The 17769-nt window shown below is 42.0% G+C and overlaps 1 protein-coding gene across 2 annotated transcripts; it reads left to right on the top strand.

Annotated features, from left to right (window-relative positions):
- Nucleotides 1-390: 390 nt before the first annotated feature.
- Nucleotides 391-17486, top strand: LOC140260019 (myosin-1B-like). Of its 2 annotated transcripts, none has more exons than XM_072351927.1 (38): nucleotides 391-594; nucleotides 682-825; nucleotides 921-1077; nucleotides 1640-1667; nucleotides 1766-1880; nucleotides 1957-2049; nucleotides 2173-2236; nucleotides 2323-2421; nucleotides 2519-2622; nucleotides 2717-2855; nucleotides 4258-4376; nucleotides 4523-4672; nucleotides 5233-5403; nucleotides 6175-6469; nucleotides 6825-6901; nucleotides 7602-7689; nucleotides 7784-7901; nucleotides 8613-8736; nucleotides 8817-8953; nucleotides 9055-9310; nucleotides 10299-10541; nucleotides 10705-10881; nucleotides 10967-11112; nucleotides 11198-11288; nucleotides 11374-11763; nucleotides 11870-11996; nucleotides 12363-12481; nucleotides 12793-12989; nucleotides 13143-13326; nucleotides 13405-13570; nucleotides 13745-13869; nucleotides 14047-14355; nucleotides 14492-14695; nucleotides 15523-15648; nucleotides 15736-15906; nucleotides 15993-16097; nucleotides 16351-16446; nucleotides 17217-17486. In XM_072351927.1, exons 1-38 carry the CDS (start codon nucleotides 391-393, stop codon nucleotides 17367-17369), a joined length of 5811 nt encoding a protein of 1936 aa, XP_072208028.1. In that variant the 3' UTR covers nucleotides 17370-17486. The 2 variants fall into 2 exon arrangements, with proteins under 2 accessions (XP_072208028.1, XP_072208027.1); XM_072351926.1 differs by having other exon boundaries at nucleotides 6175-6481.
- The last annotated feature ends 283 nt before the right edge of the window (nucleotides 17487-17769 follow it).

The following is a 17769-nucleotide window of genomic DNA, read 5'->3' as shown; positions in this document are numbered from 1 at the left end:
AAGAATCAGTTCAAAAGGAGAAGGCAGAACAACTAGAGAAGCTAGAGGTCCAATTTCTAACTCAGGAGAATGTCTTGCAGGAAGCTAAATTTGCAGCAGTTTTCCTCTGTAGGCTACTAAAAATCTAATAGATCTAAAAAAATGAAACATGAAAATGGGAAATAAGAGAAAGTAAAAGTAATCCAAATCAAAGACATCTGTCATATCTGAGATCTAAATAAACTACAAATAAATGTAGGAGAAAAACAGATTAGACAAATAGGTAAACCAAGAATGAATAGGGCAGAACACAGTAATGTGTAGTACAAAGGTGTTTCTTCCTTCACTTGGCACTTTGGTATGTTTGTTCCTTTCAGCCTCCTGCTGTGTTGAACCGCATAAACTGCAGCCATGTCAACAGATGCTGAGATGGCTATATTTGGGGAGGCAGCCCCTTATCTCCGAAAGTCAGAAAAGGAGAGAATTGAGGCCCAGAACAAGCCTTTTGATGCGAAGACATCTGTCTTTGTGGTACATGCTAAAGAATCCTATGTGAAAAGCACAATCCAGAGTAAAGAATCGGGGAAGGTCACTGTCAAGACTGAAGGTGGAGAAGTGAGTAAAAGACAAGATTAAAGCGTGAATTTAATTCCCACAGTGGTCTTGGAGCTGACATGCAGGGATTTGTCTTTTCTTTGGCAGACTCTAACTGTGAAGGAAGATCAAATCTTCTCCATGAACCCTCCCAAGTATGATAAAATTGAGGACATGGCCATGATGACCCACCTCCATGAACCCGCTGTGCTGTACAACCTCAAAGAGCGTTATGCAGCCTGGATGATCTACGTAAGTACCAGCAGCTCTTCCTGGGGTAGCGTAGCTGGGGAGGACTGCGGTGCCAGGCTGAGTGGGAGCCAACGTGCTGTGTCCCTTCCTCGCAGACCTACTCGGGCCTCTTCTGTGTCACTGTCAACCCCTACAAGTGGCTGCCGGTGTACAACCCGGAGGTGGTGTTGGCCTACCGAGGCAAAAAGCGCCAGGAGGCCCCTCCACACATCTTTTCCATCTCTGACAACGCCTATCAGTTCATGTTGACTGGTGAGTGCCTGATCTCCTTCAAGGCAACCTGAACTGAAGAGCCCCATTGCTCTTACTGGACTATGTGATAAACCAGCACCAAACACCACAGAGCTGTATGATAGCATGTGAAGGAGGAATTAAAGTTAAGGCAGACTGTACCAGATACACACATAGATTCAGTATTGTGTGCAGTTTACACTGTATTGTACCGAGTTCTCCACTTGCCTAGTGCAGAAGTAAAGCTGGATGCAAGGATTGTTACTATTTTACAATGATGGAAAAAGAAAGCATAATTGTTCTAGACAGTCCTTTACTTTGAACATGGGTAGGCATTTCGCCTAGATTCCTAAAACCTAGACCTGTGCGAAGGGCAAGGAGATACACAGTTTGTGTGAGGACCATGTGCCTCTGACAGCTGTATGCCTCCATTTGTGCTGCTATTGTGGGATATGGTAGTAAATCCATTTCTTTTCCCTGGGAATTAGTGCTTCTGAAGAAGCTCCAATTTACAGCTTTACTTTTAAGTCAGCTCAGTGCTACTCAGGACAGTGGTTAAACTTTCCTTTTGCATCTTTCACAGACCGCGAGAATCAGTCGATCCTGATCACGTAAGTACTCTCCCTGCTCGGGTCCCTGTGGGGCTGCCCTGTGCCAGGGGACCTTCTCCCTGACCTCACGCTCTCTGATTCTCTGTTTGGCCCAACAGTGGAGAATCCGGTGCAGGGAAGACTGTGAACACGAAACGTGTCATCCAGTACTTTGCAACAATTGCAGCTAGTGGGGAGAAGAAGAAGGAGGAGCAGCCAACAGGCAAAATGCAGGTGAGTTCCTAAAAGTAGGACCCTGCAAATGCCAGACTGTTTTCTGAGCTGTAGCATAACAAGATTTCTGTTCCAGGGGACACTTGAGGATCAAATCATCAGTGCCAACCCTCTGTTGGAGGCTTTTGGGAATGCCAAGACTGTGAGGAATGACAACTCCTCACGCTTTGTAAGTTGTTGCCTGGCCTAAGAAGAAATGACTCTCTTCCTCATCAACACAACACATGAAACATCTTCACAGTCAGAGATGGGAATCTAGGGGGATCTAGGTCATATTTTTTTATCCTTTCAGGGTAAATTCATCAGAATTCACTTTGGTGCCACAGGCAAACTGGCTTCTGCTGACATTGAAACATGTAAGAGACCCTCCAGGCCTAATTGGTCGCGTTCTTTCTGACCATCCTTGTTTTCTGTGCTAACTTTCTCCTCCCATCCCTGCCAGATTTGCTGGAGAAGTCCAGGGTCACTTTCCAGCTCAAGGCTGAGAGAAGCTACCACATCTTTTATCAGATCATGTCCAACAAGAAGCCAGAGCTAATAGGTAGGAACTTCTCCAAACACAGTGCACTGAACAATCTTTTTCGTCCCTTTCCATGCCAATTCTGTTTGATCCGTATACATTTTGTCCTTCTTCTCAGAGATGCTGCTGATCACTACCAACCCATACGACTATCAGTATGTGAGTCAAGGCGAGATCACAGTGCCCAGCATTAATGACCAGGAGGAGCTGATGGCCACTGACGTAAGAAATGCCCAGAAGTTTTCTTGGATGGACTCTGACCTAGAAGCAGGCATGGTACTCACGTTTAAGTGTTCCTCTCTTCTTCCTTCGTTAGAGTGCCATTGACATCCTGGGCTTCAGTGCTGATGAAAAGACTGCCATCTACAAGCTGACGGGGGCTGTCATGCACTATGGCAACCTGAAGTTTAAGCAGAAGCAACGTGAAGAGCAGGCAGAGCCAGATGGCACAGAAGGTATTAGCATAATGCATACTGAAACACTGGCTAATAGAGGCAGTAATTCCTATTCAGAGTCATTGACTCTGCCCATGGTTTTTCCCTGATGCTCCTACTGCAGTGCATAAGGATGTTCTAAATAGAGGTCTTCCCTGGAAGAACACAACCCAGTGAGAGATGCAGACAGCTTTGAGCTATGCAAATATAAGGGCCAGGGAATCCCGAACCATGCTTCCATTGGTTGACATTGTACTAGCCAGGCACAAGAAAGACAAGACTGCTCTTCTGACCGGCAGCTTTCTGCATCTGGCACATTACCAAAAACCACTCTGCTCATGTACCCAGGCACCTACGATCATTTGTCATCAGAGGTAGTCACATCCTGAAGATGGTGTTTCCATGTAAAAATAAGCCAGAATCCTGATGCTGCTCTGCCCTAAAGCCTGTGTTCTTAAGGCAGTGAGAGCACTGTGCTGTTTTTATTTACACAGGAGGTCAAAAAGGAGCATCATTTAATACTGCAGATGTGGCTCTTACATTTTCTGATGAGTTTAAGCATGTGTCCCGGGCTTCCATTTGAAAAACAGAAAGCTAACATTCTTCTACTGTCTTTCCTTTCCCTAGAATTGTTCAGGGTTTTATTCCTTTACATGTTTTTGGAAGTATTTCCATGAAACACATTTCCTCATATGTTAAATATGCTGTAGTTTCTGTTTTCTCTTTGGAAACTGAAATAGAAGTTTAATATTCAAGGACTACAACAGCACTGAATCTGTTAATTCTGAATAGTAACAGTAGAATACACTTCTAATAATCATGAATCAATCTGCTATGTTTTCTTGTTACATTTTCTATGATTTATTCAGGCATTCTTGGAGAAATCATTTTGCATACCATGCCAGTAACAAGGATCTGAATCTAAACTCCATGGTAAAAATAGAAACAGAAATTAAAATGCCAACATTTTTTATATCTTCTTGAAATGCACTTTGAAGAACTGGTCTTCACTCAGCTGCAGGCATTATTTGTTCTTCAGTATTTAACTCTCTTGAGTAATCCGTCTTTAACCTTACTCTACCTCTAGTGACTGATGGAAATTGTACTCTGTTTGCTTTTCTAAGGATCTATGATTTCTTGCTATCATCCCAGACTTTGTTTTCCTTTTAATTTTTGAAAAGCATTTATGATTGATTTTAGCTTACATAAATTAATTTTTCATTCAGTAAAATTCAAAATAATCCATCAGTGAAAAAAATGCAAACAGTATATGTCTCCTGGGGATTGTTCTTAGGATAAAGAGTAAATAGGTATTTTTCTAAATCAGAATTCTTAACTTGACTGGAATTGTCATTCAGTGCTTGTTTTAGAAGAACATTAATATCTCTTAGTACTCCAGTAACACATTTATTTTTTTCTTTAGTTGCTGACAAGGCTGCCTACCTGATGGGTCTCAACTCAGCAGATCTGCTCAAGGCCTTGTGTTACCCCCGAGTCAAAGTCGGGAATGAGTATGTGACCAAGGGCCAGACTGTGCAGCAGGTATCAAAAAATCTGGTGTTTGGCAGCTGACACCTCTTTTAATAACAAGCTCTATGATCAGCATCTGGGCAGTATTTGATAACTGATACCCTAGATTTTCATTTATGTTCCACGTGATAACTGCAAATCTTCTGGTTTTGTTTCAGGTGTACAACTCAGTAGGTGCTTTGGCAAAGGCTGTCTTTGAGAAGATGTTCTTGTGGATGGTTGTTCGCATCAACCAGCAGCTGGATACCAAGCAGCCCAGGCAGTACTTCATTGGTGTCCTGGATATTGCTGGCTTTGAGATCTTTGATGTAAGAGTGGTGGTTTAGCACAGTTTTAAAACTAACTCTACTGTGCGTTGCAGGATTTAAGATGAAATTGCCTTTTTTTTTTCCCCCCAAAGATGGTTTTGATTCTTTCAGACTGCATCTAAAGCATCACAACTCCTACAAGGATTTCTTGAGAATAGATTTGTGTCGCACATATGCCATCTGACATTTTTAAATGTAGAGTTTTTACTGTTTACAAACAGCAGATTAACATTTTGTACCTAATGCACAGGCACAAACTCCATAGACACTGTCTGTGCTTAGATGGTTTATGGCATGCTTTTATATCAGTAACTGTAAATCCTTTAACTGAACTGGGTCAGTCTAGGAGATATTAAAATTGATGATTTTAAAGGAATTCATAAACATGAATAAAGTTTAGCTTGGCAGCAGAGACATCTTGACAAGTTCCAAACTCCTGTGTGAGTGAAGAAGAATCCAGTTGCAGACCCTTCTCTAATTTGTTAGAAAAGAAACAGCACTGTTCTTTATCCTTACTTTTTCATATTTATATTAAGAATTACTCTATCTGTATTCTACAGTTCAACAGTCTGGAACAGCTGTGCATCAACTTCACCAATGAGAAACTGCAACAGTTCTTCAACCACCACATGTTCGTGCTGGAACAGGAGGAGTACAAGAAGGAAGGCATTGACTGGGAGTTCATTGACTTTGGGATGGACTTGGCTGCCTGCATTGAGCTCATTGAAAAGGTATCTTCTAATTCACAATGTCTAATACAAAAGAATCATAAAATCATAGAATTATAGAAAGATAGAAAGTCTTGAGTCAGAAGGGACCCTAAAGTCCAGTCAGTTCCAAATCCCTGCCATGGGTAGGGATGTCTTTTAGTAGATCAGATTGTCCAGGGTCTAATCCAGCCTGGCCTTGAACATACCCTTGTATGGGGCACTTACAGCTTCCCTGGGCAGCTTGTCACCACACTCTGAGTAAAGAATTTCTTTCTAGCATACAACCTTATTTTAGTTAATATGGTTCTCTTTTGTCCTATCACTATCAGATCATGTAAAAAGTGGCTTTCCATTTGTTTATAAACTCCCTTTAAATACTGGGAGGCTGCAGTAATGTATCCCCAGAGCCTTCTCTTCTCCAGGCCAGCTTCCTGAACAAGCACTGCTCCCTCAGCCTTTCCACACAGGAGAGGTGCTCCAGACCTCTGAGCATCTTCATGGCCCTGCTCTTAGCTCACACCAACAGCTCCACCTCCTTGTGCTAGAAGCCCCAGGCCTAGTACTCCAGATGGGGCTTCACAAGGGTAAAGTAGGGGGACAAACACCTCCCTTGACTTGCTGGCAACCCTTTTTTTGATGCACCCTAGGATATAATAACGTGCTGTGTTGAGTGGAAGTATTTTACTTTTAAAGGTGTGGGAGTTTTAATATCACCCCATTCAGGAATCTGTTTCTCTATCCACGATTCTTGTTCCCTTTTCATTTTTTTCTCTTTCCTTTTGTTTCTCCCAGCCCATGGGCATCTTCTCCATCCTGGAAGAGGAGTGCATGTTCCCCAAGGCAACTGACACCTCTTTCAAGAACAAGCTCTATGACCAGCATCTGGGCAAGTCCAACAACTTCCAGAAGCCTAAACCTGGCAAAGGAAAGGCTGAGGCCCACTTCTCCCTGGTGCACTATGCTGGCACAGTGGACTACAACATCTCTGGCTGGCTTGACAAGAACAAGGACCCCCTGAATGAAACTGTTGTGGGGTTGTATCAGAAATCATCCCTGAAGACACTGGCCTTACTGTTTGCCACTGCTGGTGGAGAGGCAGGTCAGTCGTTTTAAATTATTTCCCTATTTAGAGACTTTAGATAACAGTGAATATCAGTAGAATGTTCTTCAGAAACTGCATCTTGCACAGAGTCTTCCATGACTGGGTTTTTTTAATAGCTAATATGTCTCAGACATCCACTCAGCCATGATAATCCTGAAGATTCCAGTTCATCAACATGTCTAGTCCTCTGTTCTTTTAGTCTGAATGTTTTCTCTACTTCCTGCCTTATCCTAATTTCCTTTCTTAGTTTGATCGTTACATGTGACCAAGATTCTTGCAGTCTCAGAGAAAAATTCTAGAACTCAAAGTTGTTATACCTTCTTATTTGTCTATTCTTCAGAGAGTGGTGGTGGTGGTGGCAAGAAGGGAGGCAAGAAGAAGGGTTCTTCTTTCCAGACTGTATCAGCTCTTTTCAGGGTAAGTTCAGACGTAATTGTCTCTTGATCTTTCTCTTTTTTTTTTTTTCTTCTTGAAGATTCTGACACTCCATGTTAAATTCAACAAGGCATTTTACTGAACCTATTAACATTTTTCTTTGTATCAGAAACATACTTTAAGTTATTCATGAAAGGGCTAACTTCAATTCAGATGAGGCTGGGGAAAAATGGATATTGATTTAGTCTCTCTTTGAATGTTAGAAAAAGTAGCCCAGCTCAGGCTACATTTTCACTTAATTATATGTGTGTTGGTTAGTAGGACTAAGCTCTCCTCCATCCTGGAAGGACAATGGTGTATATGGATGTCTGACTGAAAGTGTGTCTAGTCTGGATTTGCACATACATTTGCAAATAGCTATGCACATATAGACAAACAACAGGGAAATGCCAATGCTAGTTACCACCCCATCAGGCAGATGGAAACACACTTATCTGAACCGTAGATATGATCTGGCATCCTGTACAGTTTTTCATACTGTCTAAAAGATGTGTGTCTCTGAACAGCTTTGCCATCACTCCAAACCAGGACTTCAAGACTAAAAACTATAAAAAAAATCTCAAATTGGTATGGTTCTACATGGGAATATCAAGTTCATTATTCCTTTACAACACCTCCAATTTTTCACATAGCTGCAGAGGTAACAATTGTTAATGAAAAACCTTTTTTCTTGCTTCCACAGGAGAACCTGAACAAGCTGATGACCAATCTACGGAGCACTCATCCCCATTTTGTGCGCTGTATCATCCCCAATGAATCAAAAACTCCTGGTAAGAACCTGAAGTAGAGACAAATCTCACTGTGATGCAGCCACTATGCTCTATGCTCTATATGAAATATCAAATAACTGTCTCATTTGATTAGGTGCCATGGAACATGAACTGGTTCTGCACCAGCTGCGTTGTAATGGTGTGCTAGAAGGAATCAGAATTTGCAGAAAGGGATTCCCCAGCAGAATCCTCTATGCAGACTTCAAACAGAGGTCAGGCTCTTTCCTGCTCTCCATTGAATCTTTACTGTTGAATGCACTTTTTTAACTACTTTAAGATTGATGGTTATTTTAAATTTCAAATCTACCTAATTAAATCTGAAGCAAAGGAAAATTGCTGAAATATATAACGAAAGCCAACATTTATTACTAGCATAGTAGAAACTGTTGAGAAGTGAAGAGCTCATCAGATGTCCTCACTGATAATTTATTCATCAAAAAAACAAGTTTGCCAGTGTCTGACTATGGAAGCAGACTAGAGCTATGCATGCTTGTGCTCACAAGATTACAAAAGTGAAGATTGATACCTGGATACAAAAAATTCTTATGCAAAAAATAACAAACTCGGAGTGCACTAGACACTGTATCATCTGCTAGTTTCAGGGAAAGGGAAAGATGATTTCTTAGCATGCACACAGTGGCAATGTTCCTGTTTAGCAAATTAATATCTAAAAACAACAGTATAATTTAAGGGAGAAAGATGACAGAATGCAATAGTTAGAGATCAGCATTCTATTTACATCTAGACTTTAAAACTTACTTTTATTTTCTTGTTGGATTTGGACTTAATTATTAATGTTATCTATAAAAAGGGATGGAATGCTACAGGCTCATTCTGCAGCAAAGAACACCTTTAATTTCAATAAAACAACATAAGGTTATGACTTGAGATTACATTAATTCATATCTTCTTTCATTCCTCAGATACAAGGTACTTAATGCCAGTGCCATCCCTGAGGGACAGTTCATTGATAGCAAGAAAGCTTCTGAGAAGCTTCTTGGGTCAATCGATGTGGACCACACCCAGTACAAATTTGGTCACACCAAGGTACAAATACTGCTTGACTGAAGTGCTATGTACCTGTACTTTGCAGTACCTGAAAACTATGTGCTGTTCCCTTACTCAAGGTGTTCTTCAAAGCTGGGCTGCTGGGACTCCTGGAGGAGATGAGAGATGAGAAGCTGGCACAGCTCATCACTCGCACACAGGCCAGGTGCAGGGGCTTCCTGATGAGAGTGGAGTACCGCAGAATGGTGGAGAGGAGGTAGGTGTTCCCCATCTTCAATTAAGGTCACTGTATTTGAATAGAAGTGATACCACTCATCAAACTCAAAATATTCAGTGTACATTTTAATTATGCTTCAGGGAGTCCATCTTCTGTATCCAGTACAATGTTCGTTCATTCATGAATGTCAAGCACTGGCCCTGGATGAAGCTGTTCTTCAAGATCAAGCCCCTGCTGAAGAGTGCAGAGTCTGAGAAGGAGATGGCCAATATGAAAGGGGAGTTTGAGAAGACCAAAGAAGAGCTTGCAAAGTCTGAGGCAAAGAGGAAGGAGCTAGAGGAGAAAATGGTGTCCCTGCTGCAAGAGAAAAATGATCTGCAGCTCCAAGTGCAGGCTGTGAGCATTATTAGTGTTTTTATTCCTGGGGGACAGTTAGAAAAGTTTAAGTAAGTTCTCTTTCACAGTACAGAACCCTCCAACTGCACACAAAACTGCCTTAAAACTAGCCTGAATCACTAGAGGTAAAATTCATTGTCACCATTATAATGTGGAGTTTCAGCTTGGGAAGATCCTGTATATATGTTACTCCATGTAAATTCACATTGTAAGTCCCAGATGTAGCCAGTACTCAATTAGTATATACATATAACGGAGAGAGATTAGAGTTGACTATAAATTCTGTCCTTACACAGTTGCCAAAATTCAAGAGCCTTCTGACATTTCTTATGATATATGGTATCTCACCTGTACTGCAGCTACTACTGCTCCAAAAAGACACAAATACCCCCTACATCTAAATACAACTGTCAACCCATTCAATGTATACAATGCAGTTTTGCATATCAAAAGATTTTGCAATGTTTTTTTGAGCATTAAAGAGTCTACTGCAGAGCTTCAGAATACAGTCAGATACAAGTCGACACCCACAATTGCATTTAGATTATGTATTGCTTTGCCAAACCAAATTCAGTTATGCTAACAAAACTCATTGCAAAGATAAAACAAAAACATCTCCATGCAATTATACCCACCTATAAACTTTCAGGCAAAGGTAACAAAGTACACAGTAAAAAATACTTCTAAATATATTTCTAAATCTGATTTATAAATACTGCAAAAGAAAATTTGAGGATGAAATGGAACTACAAAACAATTCTGAAATAAAAAAATAATAAAAAAAAAAAAAAACACCATTTCCCACAAGATAAAAACAAACAAACAAACACACACACACACACACACACACAAAAAAAAAAAAAAAAAAAAAAAAAAAAAAAAAGAAAAAAACAAATTCCATGACTTCATTTTCGAAATGAAAGACTCCTTTCTTACTCCATAACTGTTAAAATGTGAAAGTAGAAAAACTGACTATATTTCACTTCAGGAAGCTGATGCCTTGGCTGATGCTGAAGAAAGATGTGACCAGCTCATCAAAACCAAAATCCAGCTGGAAGCCAAAATTAAAGAGGTGACAGAACGGGCTGAGGATGAAGAGGAAATTAATGCTGAGCTGACAGCCAAAAAGAGGAAACTGGAGGATGAATGTTCAGAGCTCAAGAAAGACATAGATGACCTGGAGTTAACGTTGGCCAAAGTTGAGAAGGAAAAGCATGCCACTGAAAACAAGGTATGAGGCAGAAGGTGTCACTCACACTCCAATAAAGATCATCATGCTTTTGGAAATGCAGAAAATGTTGAGATGGAAAAGACTCAAGAGGGTTGTAAGTCCAAATGTTACAGGAGTCTTGAACTGACTTGCTTTAATTATACTTGCTCCCTTCTTATGAAAGGTGAAAAATCTCACAGAGGAGATGGCTTCCTTGGACGAGAACATTGCCAAGCTGACAAAAGAGAAGAAAGCCCTCCAAGAGGCCCATCAGCAGACACTGGATGACCTGCAGGCTGAAGAGGACAAAGTCAATACGCTGACCAAAGCTAAAACCAAGCTGGAGCAGCAAGTGGATGATGTAAGACCAAAAGCATATAGCTATTATAGGACAGTTTTAGAGATAAACATGGCTGGCAGAACACTGATGATCTCATTCCGTTTAGCTGGAAGGGTCCCTGGAGCAAGAGAAGAAGCTGCGCATGGACCTCGAGAGAGCTAAGAGGAAACTTGAAGGAGACCTGAAGCTATCCCATGATAGCATAATGGATTTGGAAAATGACAAACAGCAGCTGGATGAGAAACTGAAGAAGTATGGTTATCTGACACCTGAGTGCTGGTGGGTACATTCAGATATTTTTTTTCAGGCACCTAACACCATTTATCTTGTTTCAAAGGAAAGACTTTGAAATCAGTCAGATCCAGAGCAAAATTGAGGATGAGCAAGCCCTGGGCATGCAGTTACAGAAGAAGATCAAGGAGCTGCAGGCAAGTCTCTGGTCCTTCCCTTTTCCCTTCAGAAAGCATCAGTTTGAGGAAGGCATGGGTGTGAAGGGTTCATGATGTTCTCCAGGCTCGTACTGAGGAACTGGAGGAGGAAATTGAGGCAGAGCGAACTTCTCGGGCAAAAGCAGAGAAGCACCGGGCTGACCTCTCTAGGGAGCTGGAGGAGATCAGTGAGCGCCTGGAGGAAGCAGGAGGGGCTACAGCAGCTCAGATCGATATGAACAAGAAGCGTGAGGCAGAATTTCAGAAGATGCGCCGTGACCTCGAAGAGGCCACGCTGCAGCACGAAGCCACGGCTGCCGCCCTGCGGAAGAAGCATGCGGACAGCACAGCGGAGCTTGGGGAGCAGATCGACAACCTGCAACGAGTCAAGCAGAAGCTGGAGAAGGAGAAGAGTGAGCTGAAGATGGAGATTGATGACTTGGCCAGCAACATGGAGTCCGTCTCCAAAGCTAAGGTACAGCATTAACTTATAGGCTTGTTGCATCATTGGGATTCTGTGGAATTCACCCCATTATGGGGAGTGTGATTTACTAATTCTCTTTCTGTATACTGACATATAGGCAAGCCTGGAGAAGACATGCCGAGCACTGGAAGATCAGCTGAGTGAGATTAAGACAAAAGAGGAGGAGCATCAACGGATGATTAATGATGTTAATGCTCAAAGAGCTCGTCTGCAGACAGAATCAGGTGAGACTTTCACATTTCTGATATGTTACTGAACAATGTCAGAGAGTTGAGTCTGTTCCTTTTAAAGTAGATGAAGAGAGGATCACAGAGAGCAATTTAATCTAGTTTTTTTTTCTTCAAGATGGGTTTAGACCACATGACCTCTGAAAGTCCTTTCCAACCTTAATCATCCTGTGTTTCTGTGATTAACAGTTTATAATTTACCTTTCTGGCCATAAGGTCTGTCCAACAGAATTGTCTCTCCTATAAGGAGACATGTATGAATTAATACTACAAGGTTTTGAAAGCTCTGCCAAATACACTGTCTTAATGTCCAGGGCAGTTTAAGTGGCAATTTAAGTCCTGTATATCTGTGAACTTTTCCAGGTGAATATTCACGCCAGGTGGAGGAGAAAGATGCTCTGATTTCTCAGCTGTCTCGAGGCAAGCAGGCATTCACCCAACAGATTGAGGAACTCAAGAGACATTTAGAGGAGGAGATCAAAGTAAGGAGGTTTTCCAAAACTTTGTTTTATCTAGTGTGTCTCCCTTACCAAAGGTGCTGCAGACATACTAAATGACAGAAAAATTGTGTGGAGAGGGAAAAAAACAGATAGTTAATTCAGTGCAAGTAATGTTATCTTCCTGATATCTGTCACCTATCCTTTGAGATGTTGCAAATTCCCAGCTATTCCTTCCTTATTCTATATATTGCCATTATTCTCATGGAAGAATTATCCATAGTCCAATAACTTTTCAGTTAGGACACTTTCCAAAAGATTTCTATTCTTCATCATCCTACAACGACTCTCCACAGGCCAAGAATGCACTGGCCCATGGCTTGCAGTCTGCCCGCCATGACTGTGACTTGCTCCGGGAACAATATGAAGAAGAGCAGGAAGCCAAGGGTGAGCTGCAGCGTGCCCTGTCCAAGGCCAACAGCGAAGTGGCCCAGTGGAGAACCAAATATGAGACAGATGCTATTCAGCGCACAGAGGAGCTGGAGGAGGCCAAGTATGTGGGGAAAGCGGGGAAAGCTGGCAGAAAGTAATAACAGAAAATTGAGGAAAGCACTGCACTGTCTGTAACATACTGGCTGCACACCACAGCTTCCTGTGAACATGAGAATTTGCTTTCTCACCGGTAACTGTGCTTACAACCTCCCAGGAAGAAGCTGGCCCAGCGCCTGCAGGATGCTGAGGAACACGTGGAAGCTGTGAACTCAAAATGTGCTTCCCTGGAAAAGACAAAGCAGAGGCTGCAGAATGAGGTGGAGGACCTGATGATTGATGTGGAGCGATCAAATGCTGCCTGCGCAGCTCTGGACAAGAAGCAGAAGAACTTTGACAAGGTATTCTGGGCTCCAGCCCTGTGATTCCTGAGCAGAAGGTGGTTGCCACATCCATACTCATGCTCTGCTGCTCCTCAGATCCTGGCGGAGTGGAAGCAGAAGTACGAGGAAACGCAGGCTGAGCTGGAGGCCTCCCAGAAGGAGTCTCGGTCCCTCAGCACAGAGCTGTTTAAGATGAAGAATGCCTATGAGGAGTCCCTGGACCACCTGGAAACGCTGAAGCGTGAGAACAAGAACTTGCAGCGTAAGTCCATGGTCCTCAGCTCTTAGCAGGGCTTTTTTTCAACTGTCTGTCCACCCCTCCACGTTTGTTTGCCTACAAAGTTACAGAGTTGTCTACAAAGACGTCTTTGCCTTAATGTGCCAGGGCTCTTCGTTTTTTTGCCCTGTATATTACAATATAACTTTGCTCACACAGAGGAGATTTCTGACCTCACGGAGCAGATTGCAGAGGGAGGAAAGGCGATCCATGAGCTGGAGAAAGTCAAGAAGCAGATTGATCAGGAGAAATCTGAACTTCAAGCCTCTCTAGAGGAAGCGGAAGTAAATCTTCATTTCTTAAATTTTAGTATGCAAATTATATTGAGCATCATTATACCCTTTTGATGCACAGAAAGCCTTTGTTTTCTATTGCTGATTAGACGTGATGCAATATTAAATTCTTCCACAGAAATCTCATGTAAACTTAATGATATTGCCAATTGTATAATTAATTGACAGGCCTCCCTGGAACATGAAGAGGGGAAAATCCTGCGCCTCCAACTGGAGCTCAACCAGGTCAAGTCTGAGATTGACAGGAAGATAGCAGAGAAAGATGAGGAAATTGACCAGCTGAAGAGAAACCACCTCAGAATTGTAGATTCCATGCAGAGCACCCTGGATGCTGAGATCAGGAGCAGGAATGAAGCCCTGAGATTGAAGAAGAAGATGGAGGGAGACCTGAATGAAATGGAGATCCAGCTCAACCATGCCAACCGCCTGGCTGCAGAGGCACAAAAGAACCTGAGAAACACACAAGGCGTGCTCAAGGTATGTCAAAACTGAAGACACTGATTTCTCACAAAGGTAAAAATATTCTGGTGATTCAACTTCATCAGTTCTATCCTGATGTGAAAACAGCAAAACAGGAAGAATTTGCCTCAAAATGTCTCATCTTTCTTACCAGGACACCCAGATACATTTGGATGATGCTCTCAGGTCACAGGAGGACCTGAAGGAGCAGGTGGCCATGGTGGAGCGCAGAGCAAACCTGCTGCAGGCTGAAACAGAAGAGCTGCGGGCAGCCCTGGAGCAGACAGAGCGCTCGAGGAAAGTGGCTGAGCAGGAGCTTCTGGATGCAAGTGAGCGAGTGCAGCTCCTCCATACCCAGGTCAGTCTATTAATGTAATGGATATTCGTACTTCTGCTCCATACAAAGAAAATAGCTAAGGACTGCTTGAACATAAACAGCACTTAGTAAAGTATGTGTTGTAACACTTACAGTACAAGTAAGAAATAGTAAAAGTGATTTTTCATCTGCAGATACAACATTCATTAGACTTCAGTAGAAATATTGGAAAAGTAATATTTTAGCAAAATCATTGTGAGTATTCTGTAGAATTAGACTTTATTTGCTTTCGGCAAATAGACTGAAAATTATAAGAGAAGATTATGTTGGTTTTCATGGCAAGTATAAATTTCTTCTGTGTTGACTCACAGACTGTAAGAAAAGTTTTATGGAGGGCATTCTTAACTACTGAAGCATATCACAGCCATGGGGAAGGAAGAAAAGCCAACCCAGTGACTGTATTAGAACAGAATTCCATGAGAGCTAATGGCACAATTCATGTTTAAAAGCAATATTTTGCAGTGTTCTTGATTTGATATTACAAGGTAATGGAATCAAAATGATGATACTGATGATCTTCAGCAGAACACAAAAGAGAATCGACACCAGGATGAAACTGGAAACATTTCCCAAATTCAGGGTCAGATGTGAAAAACAGTTGTTAGGGAACTCACACAATTATGAAACCCATTTTCACTTCTTATGACTATATCCTATGGCTCTTCAGAAGTCTTCTACTACAACTATTTATGGGATATTCTTCATATAAACATTAAGACAACTCTATATAAAAGTGGGTACGTTGGTTTTTGCCAAGGCTGGTATATTAACTCTGCTGGAGAAAACACAGTATGCTTTTTCTTTAACAGAATACCAGCTTGATCAACACCAAGAAGAAGCTAGAATCAGACATTTCCCAAATTCAGAGTGAGATGGAAGATACCATCCAGGAAGCCCGCAACGCTGAAGAGAAGGCCAAGAAGGCCATCACTGATGTGAGTTGGGGCACTTCTTCACTGCTGACGGTGGATGCATTCTCCCTCAAAACCTGTCCAGTCACAAAGTGATTCTTCCTCCTCCAGGCAGCCATGATGGCAGAAGAGCTGAAGAAGGAGCAGGACACCAGTGCCCACCTGGAGAGGATGAAGAAGAACCTGGACCAGACAGTGAAGGACCTGCAGCACCGTCTGGATGAGGCAGAGCAGCTGGCCCTGAAGGGAGGCAAGAAGCAAATCCAGAAGCTGGAGGCCAGGGTGCGTAGGACTGGTATCTGTGCAAGCATGTGCAATCCCAGGTCAGAGAGAGCAGGGAAGCTCCAAGGATGGGTTTCTCATTGCAGGTGCGGGAGCTGGAAGGGGAGGTTGATGCTGAGCAGAAGCGCAGCGCTGAAGCCGTGAAGGGTGTGCGCAAGTACGAGAGGAGGGTGAAGGAGCTGACCTACCAGGTAAGGCAGAAAAAGCCTTTTCTTATACATCCTTCTCTCATGAAGTCAGTGCGCTGTCACTCTGACAGTGTGATTTCTTGGATATTGTGATTTCTTTCCATTGTTCTCCTTCACTGACATGGTTAACATGTCTTTTTCTTTTGTCCTACTGTACAGCAGTGCTCTCGAAGGAGTGTTACTGCCTTTGTTTCAGCTGGAAGAAATGTAAGGTGGGAGGATAGGAAGCGTTACTATTATTTGCCTTTTTCTGTAGTCTGAAGAAGACCGGAAGAATGTTCTCAGGCTCCAGGACCTGGTGGACAAGCTGCAGATGAAGGTGAAATCCTACAAGAGGCAAGCTGAGGAGGCTGTAAGTATTACTGTTAGCAGTCAGTCTCCCTCCTGGCAGCACTGGCATTTTGTGTTGGCATTTTGCTCTGCCTGTTCAAGCCCTTAACATTTATGACTTTTTTTTTGTCTGTGTATTACACAGTATCTAAGGGATTCTGAGTACTGTTGCATCACTTTGTGATGTTGAAATCTATGATCAGCTCGTGTGGGAGCATGTCCTTGCTTTTTTCTTTCACTTTCTTTATCTCACATTCAATGTTTTTCTCTTGAAGAAATAGAAATTGCCTTCCAGAAATTGTAATACATATTTTTATAGCAGGAAATAAATGGAAAGTGTTTTAATAAAAAATAAGTCTACTTTGAACTCCTGCGTGCCCTTGGAATAGTTTCAAGAGGCCCTGGAGCACATGTCTTCTGTTTGATCCTGTCAGTCAATGGAATAGACTTTGAATGGACCAGACAAATCTGGCAGAAAAATGAGTGCTTACAGTCCTGGTCTTAAAGAAAAGAATTTGGCTTCTCTTAACATGGGAGTCTCTGAGAAAACCAGTGCGATGGGACCTGAGGAGATCCATCTGTCAGAGGGGAGGAAAGACATCTTTGATTAACAGGCTTGCCAGGATTGTGTAGAAAGCTTTAAACCGAAGTTGCCAGACGAGTTTTTGTCTAAGCAGTTATTAATACTGAACTGTTTCTAAAAGAATTAATTATCTTGGAAAACATCCACTCACTATGCATTCTGACAGAATAAGCACACTGTTGTTTTCGTTATTCCCTTTCCCCACATAGGAGGAGCTGTCCAATGTCAACCTCTCCAAATTCCGCAAGATCCAGCATGAGCTGGAGGAAGCCGAGGAACGGGCTGACATTGCAGAGTCACAGGTCAACAAGCTCCGAGTGAAGAGCCGGGAGATTCATAAGAAGATAGAAGAGGAGGAATGATGCTTACAGGGCTAAAATGTGACCTGATGTATGCACAAAATGTGAACCTCTGTGTTGCATTTTTATGTAATTGTCATTTGTGTCTAGGTAATAAAGAGAGTAGAGACCTTTGCATATGAATAGCATGTTGTACTTATTTTAGGGGGGTAGTCTTTACTTTCAGAATGCATGTACACTGCTTATATTCACATTTAAAAGCACAGTAACAAGAATATATTTAATTTACATTGTTAAAAATGCATTGGGGATAATGATGACTAGCACAAATTAATTACCATTTCAAAAATGGGGACAGTGTCAAGAACACACAGTTTAAAAACTATGGTGGAAGAAGTAGTCTAATTGAAAATCAAGACATATGATAATATTTTTTTCTGAGGAATCAGTATTACATCAGGAA

Source organism: Excalfactoria chinensis, chromosome 17, assembly GCF_039878825.1.
Source record: "Excalfactoria chinensis isolate bCotChi1 chromosome 17, bCotChi1.hap2, whole genome shotgun sequence".
NCBI lineage: Eukaryota > Metazoa > Chordata > Aves > Galliformes > Phasianidae > Excalfactoria > Excalfactoria chinensis.
The sequence above is the reverse complement of the archived record's forward strand: the minus strand, read 5'-3'. Positions and strand labels throughout refer to the sequence as shown.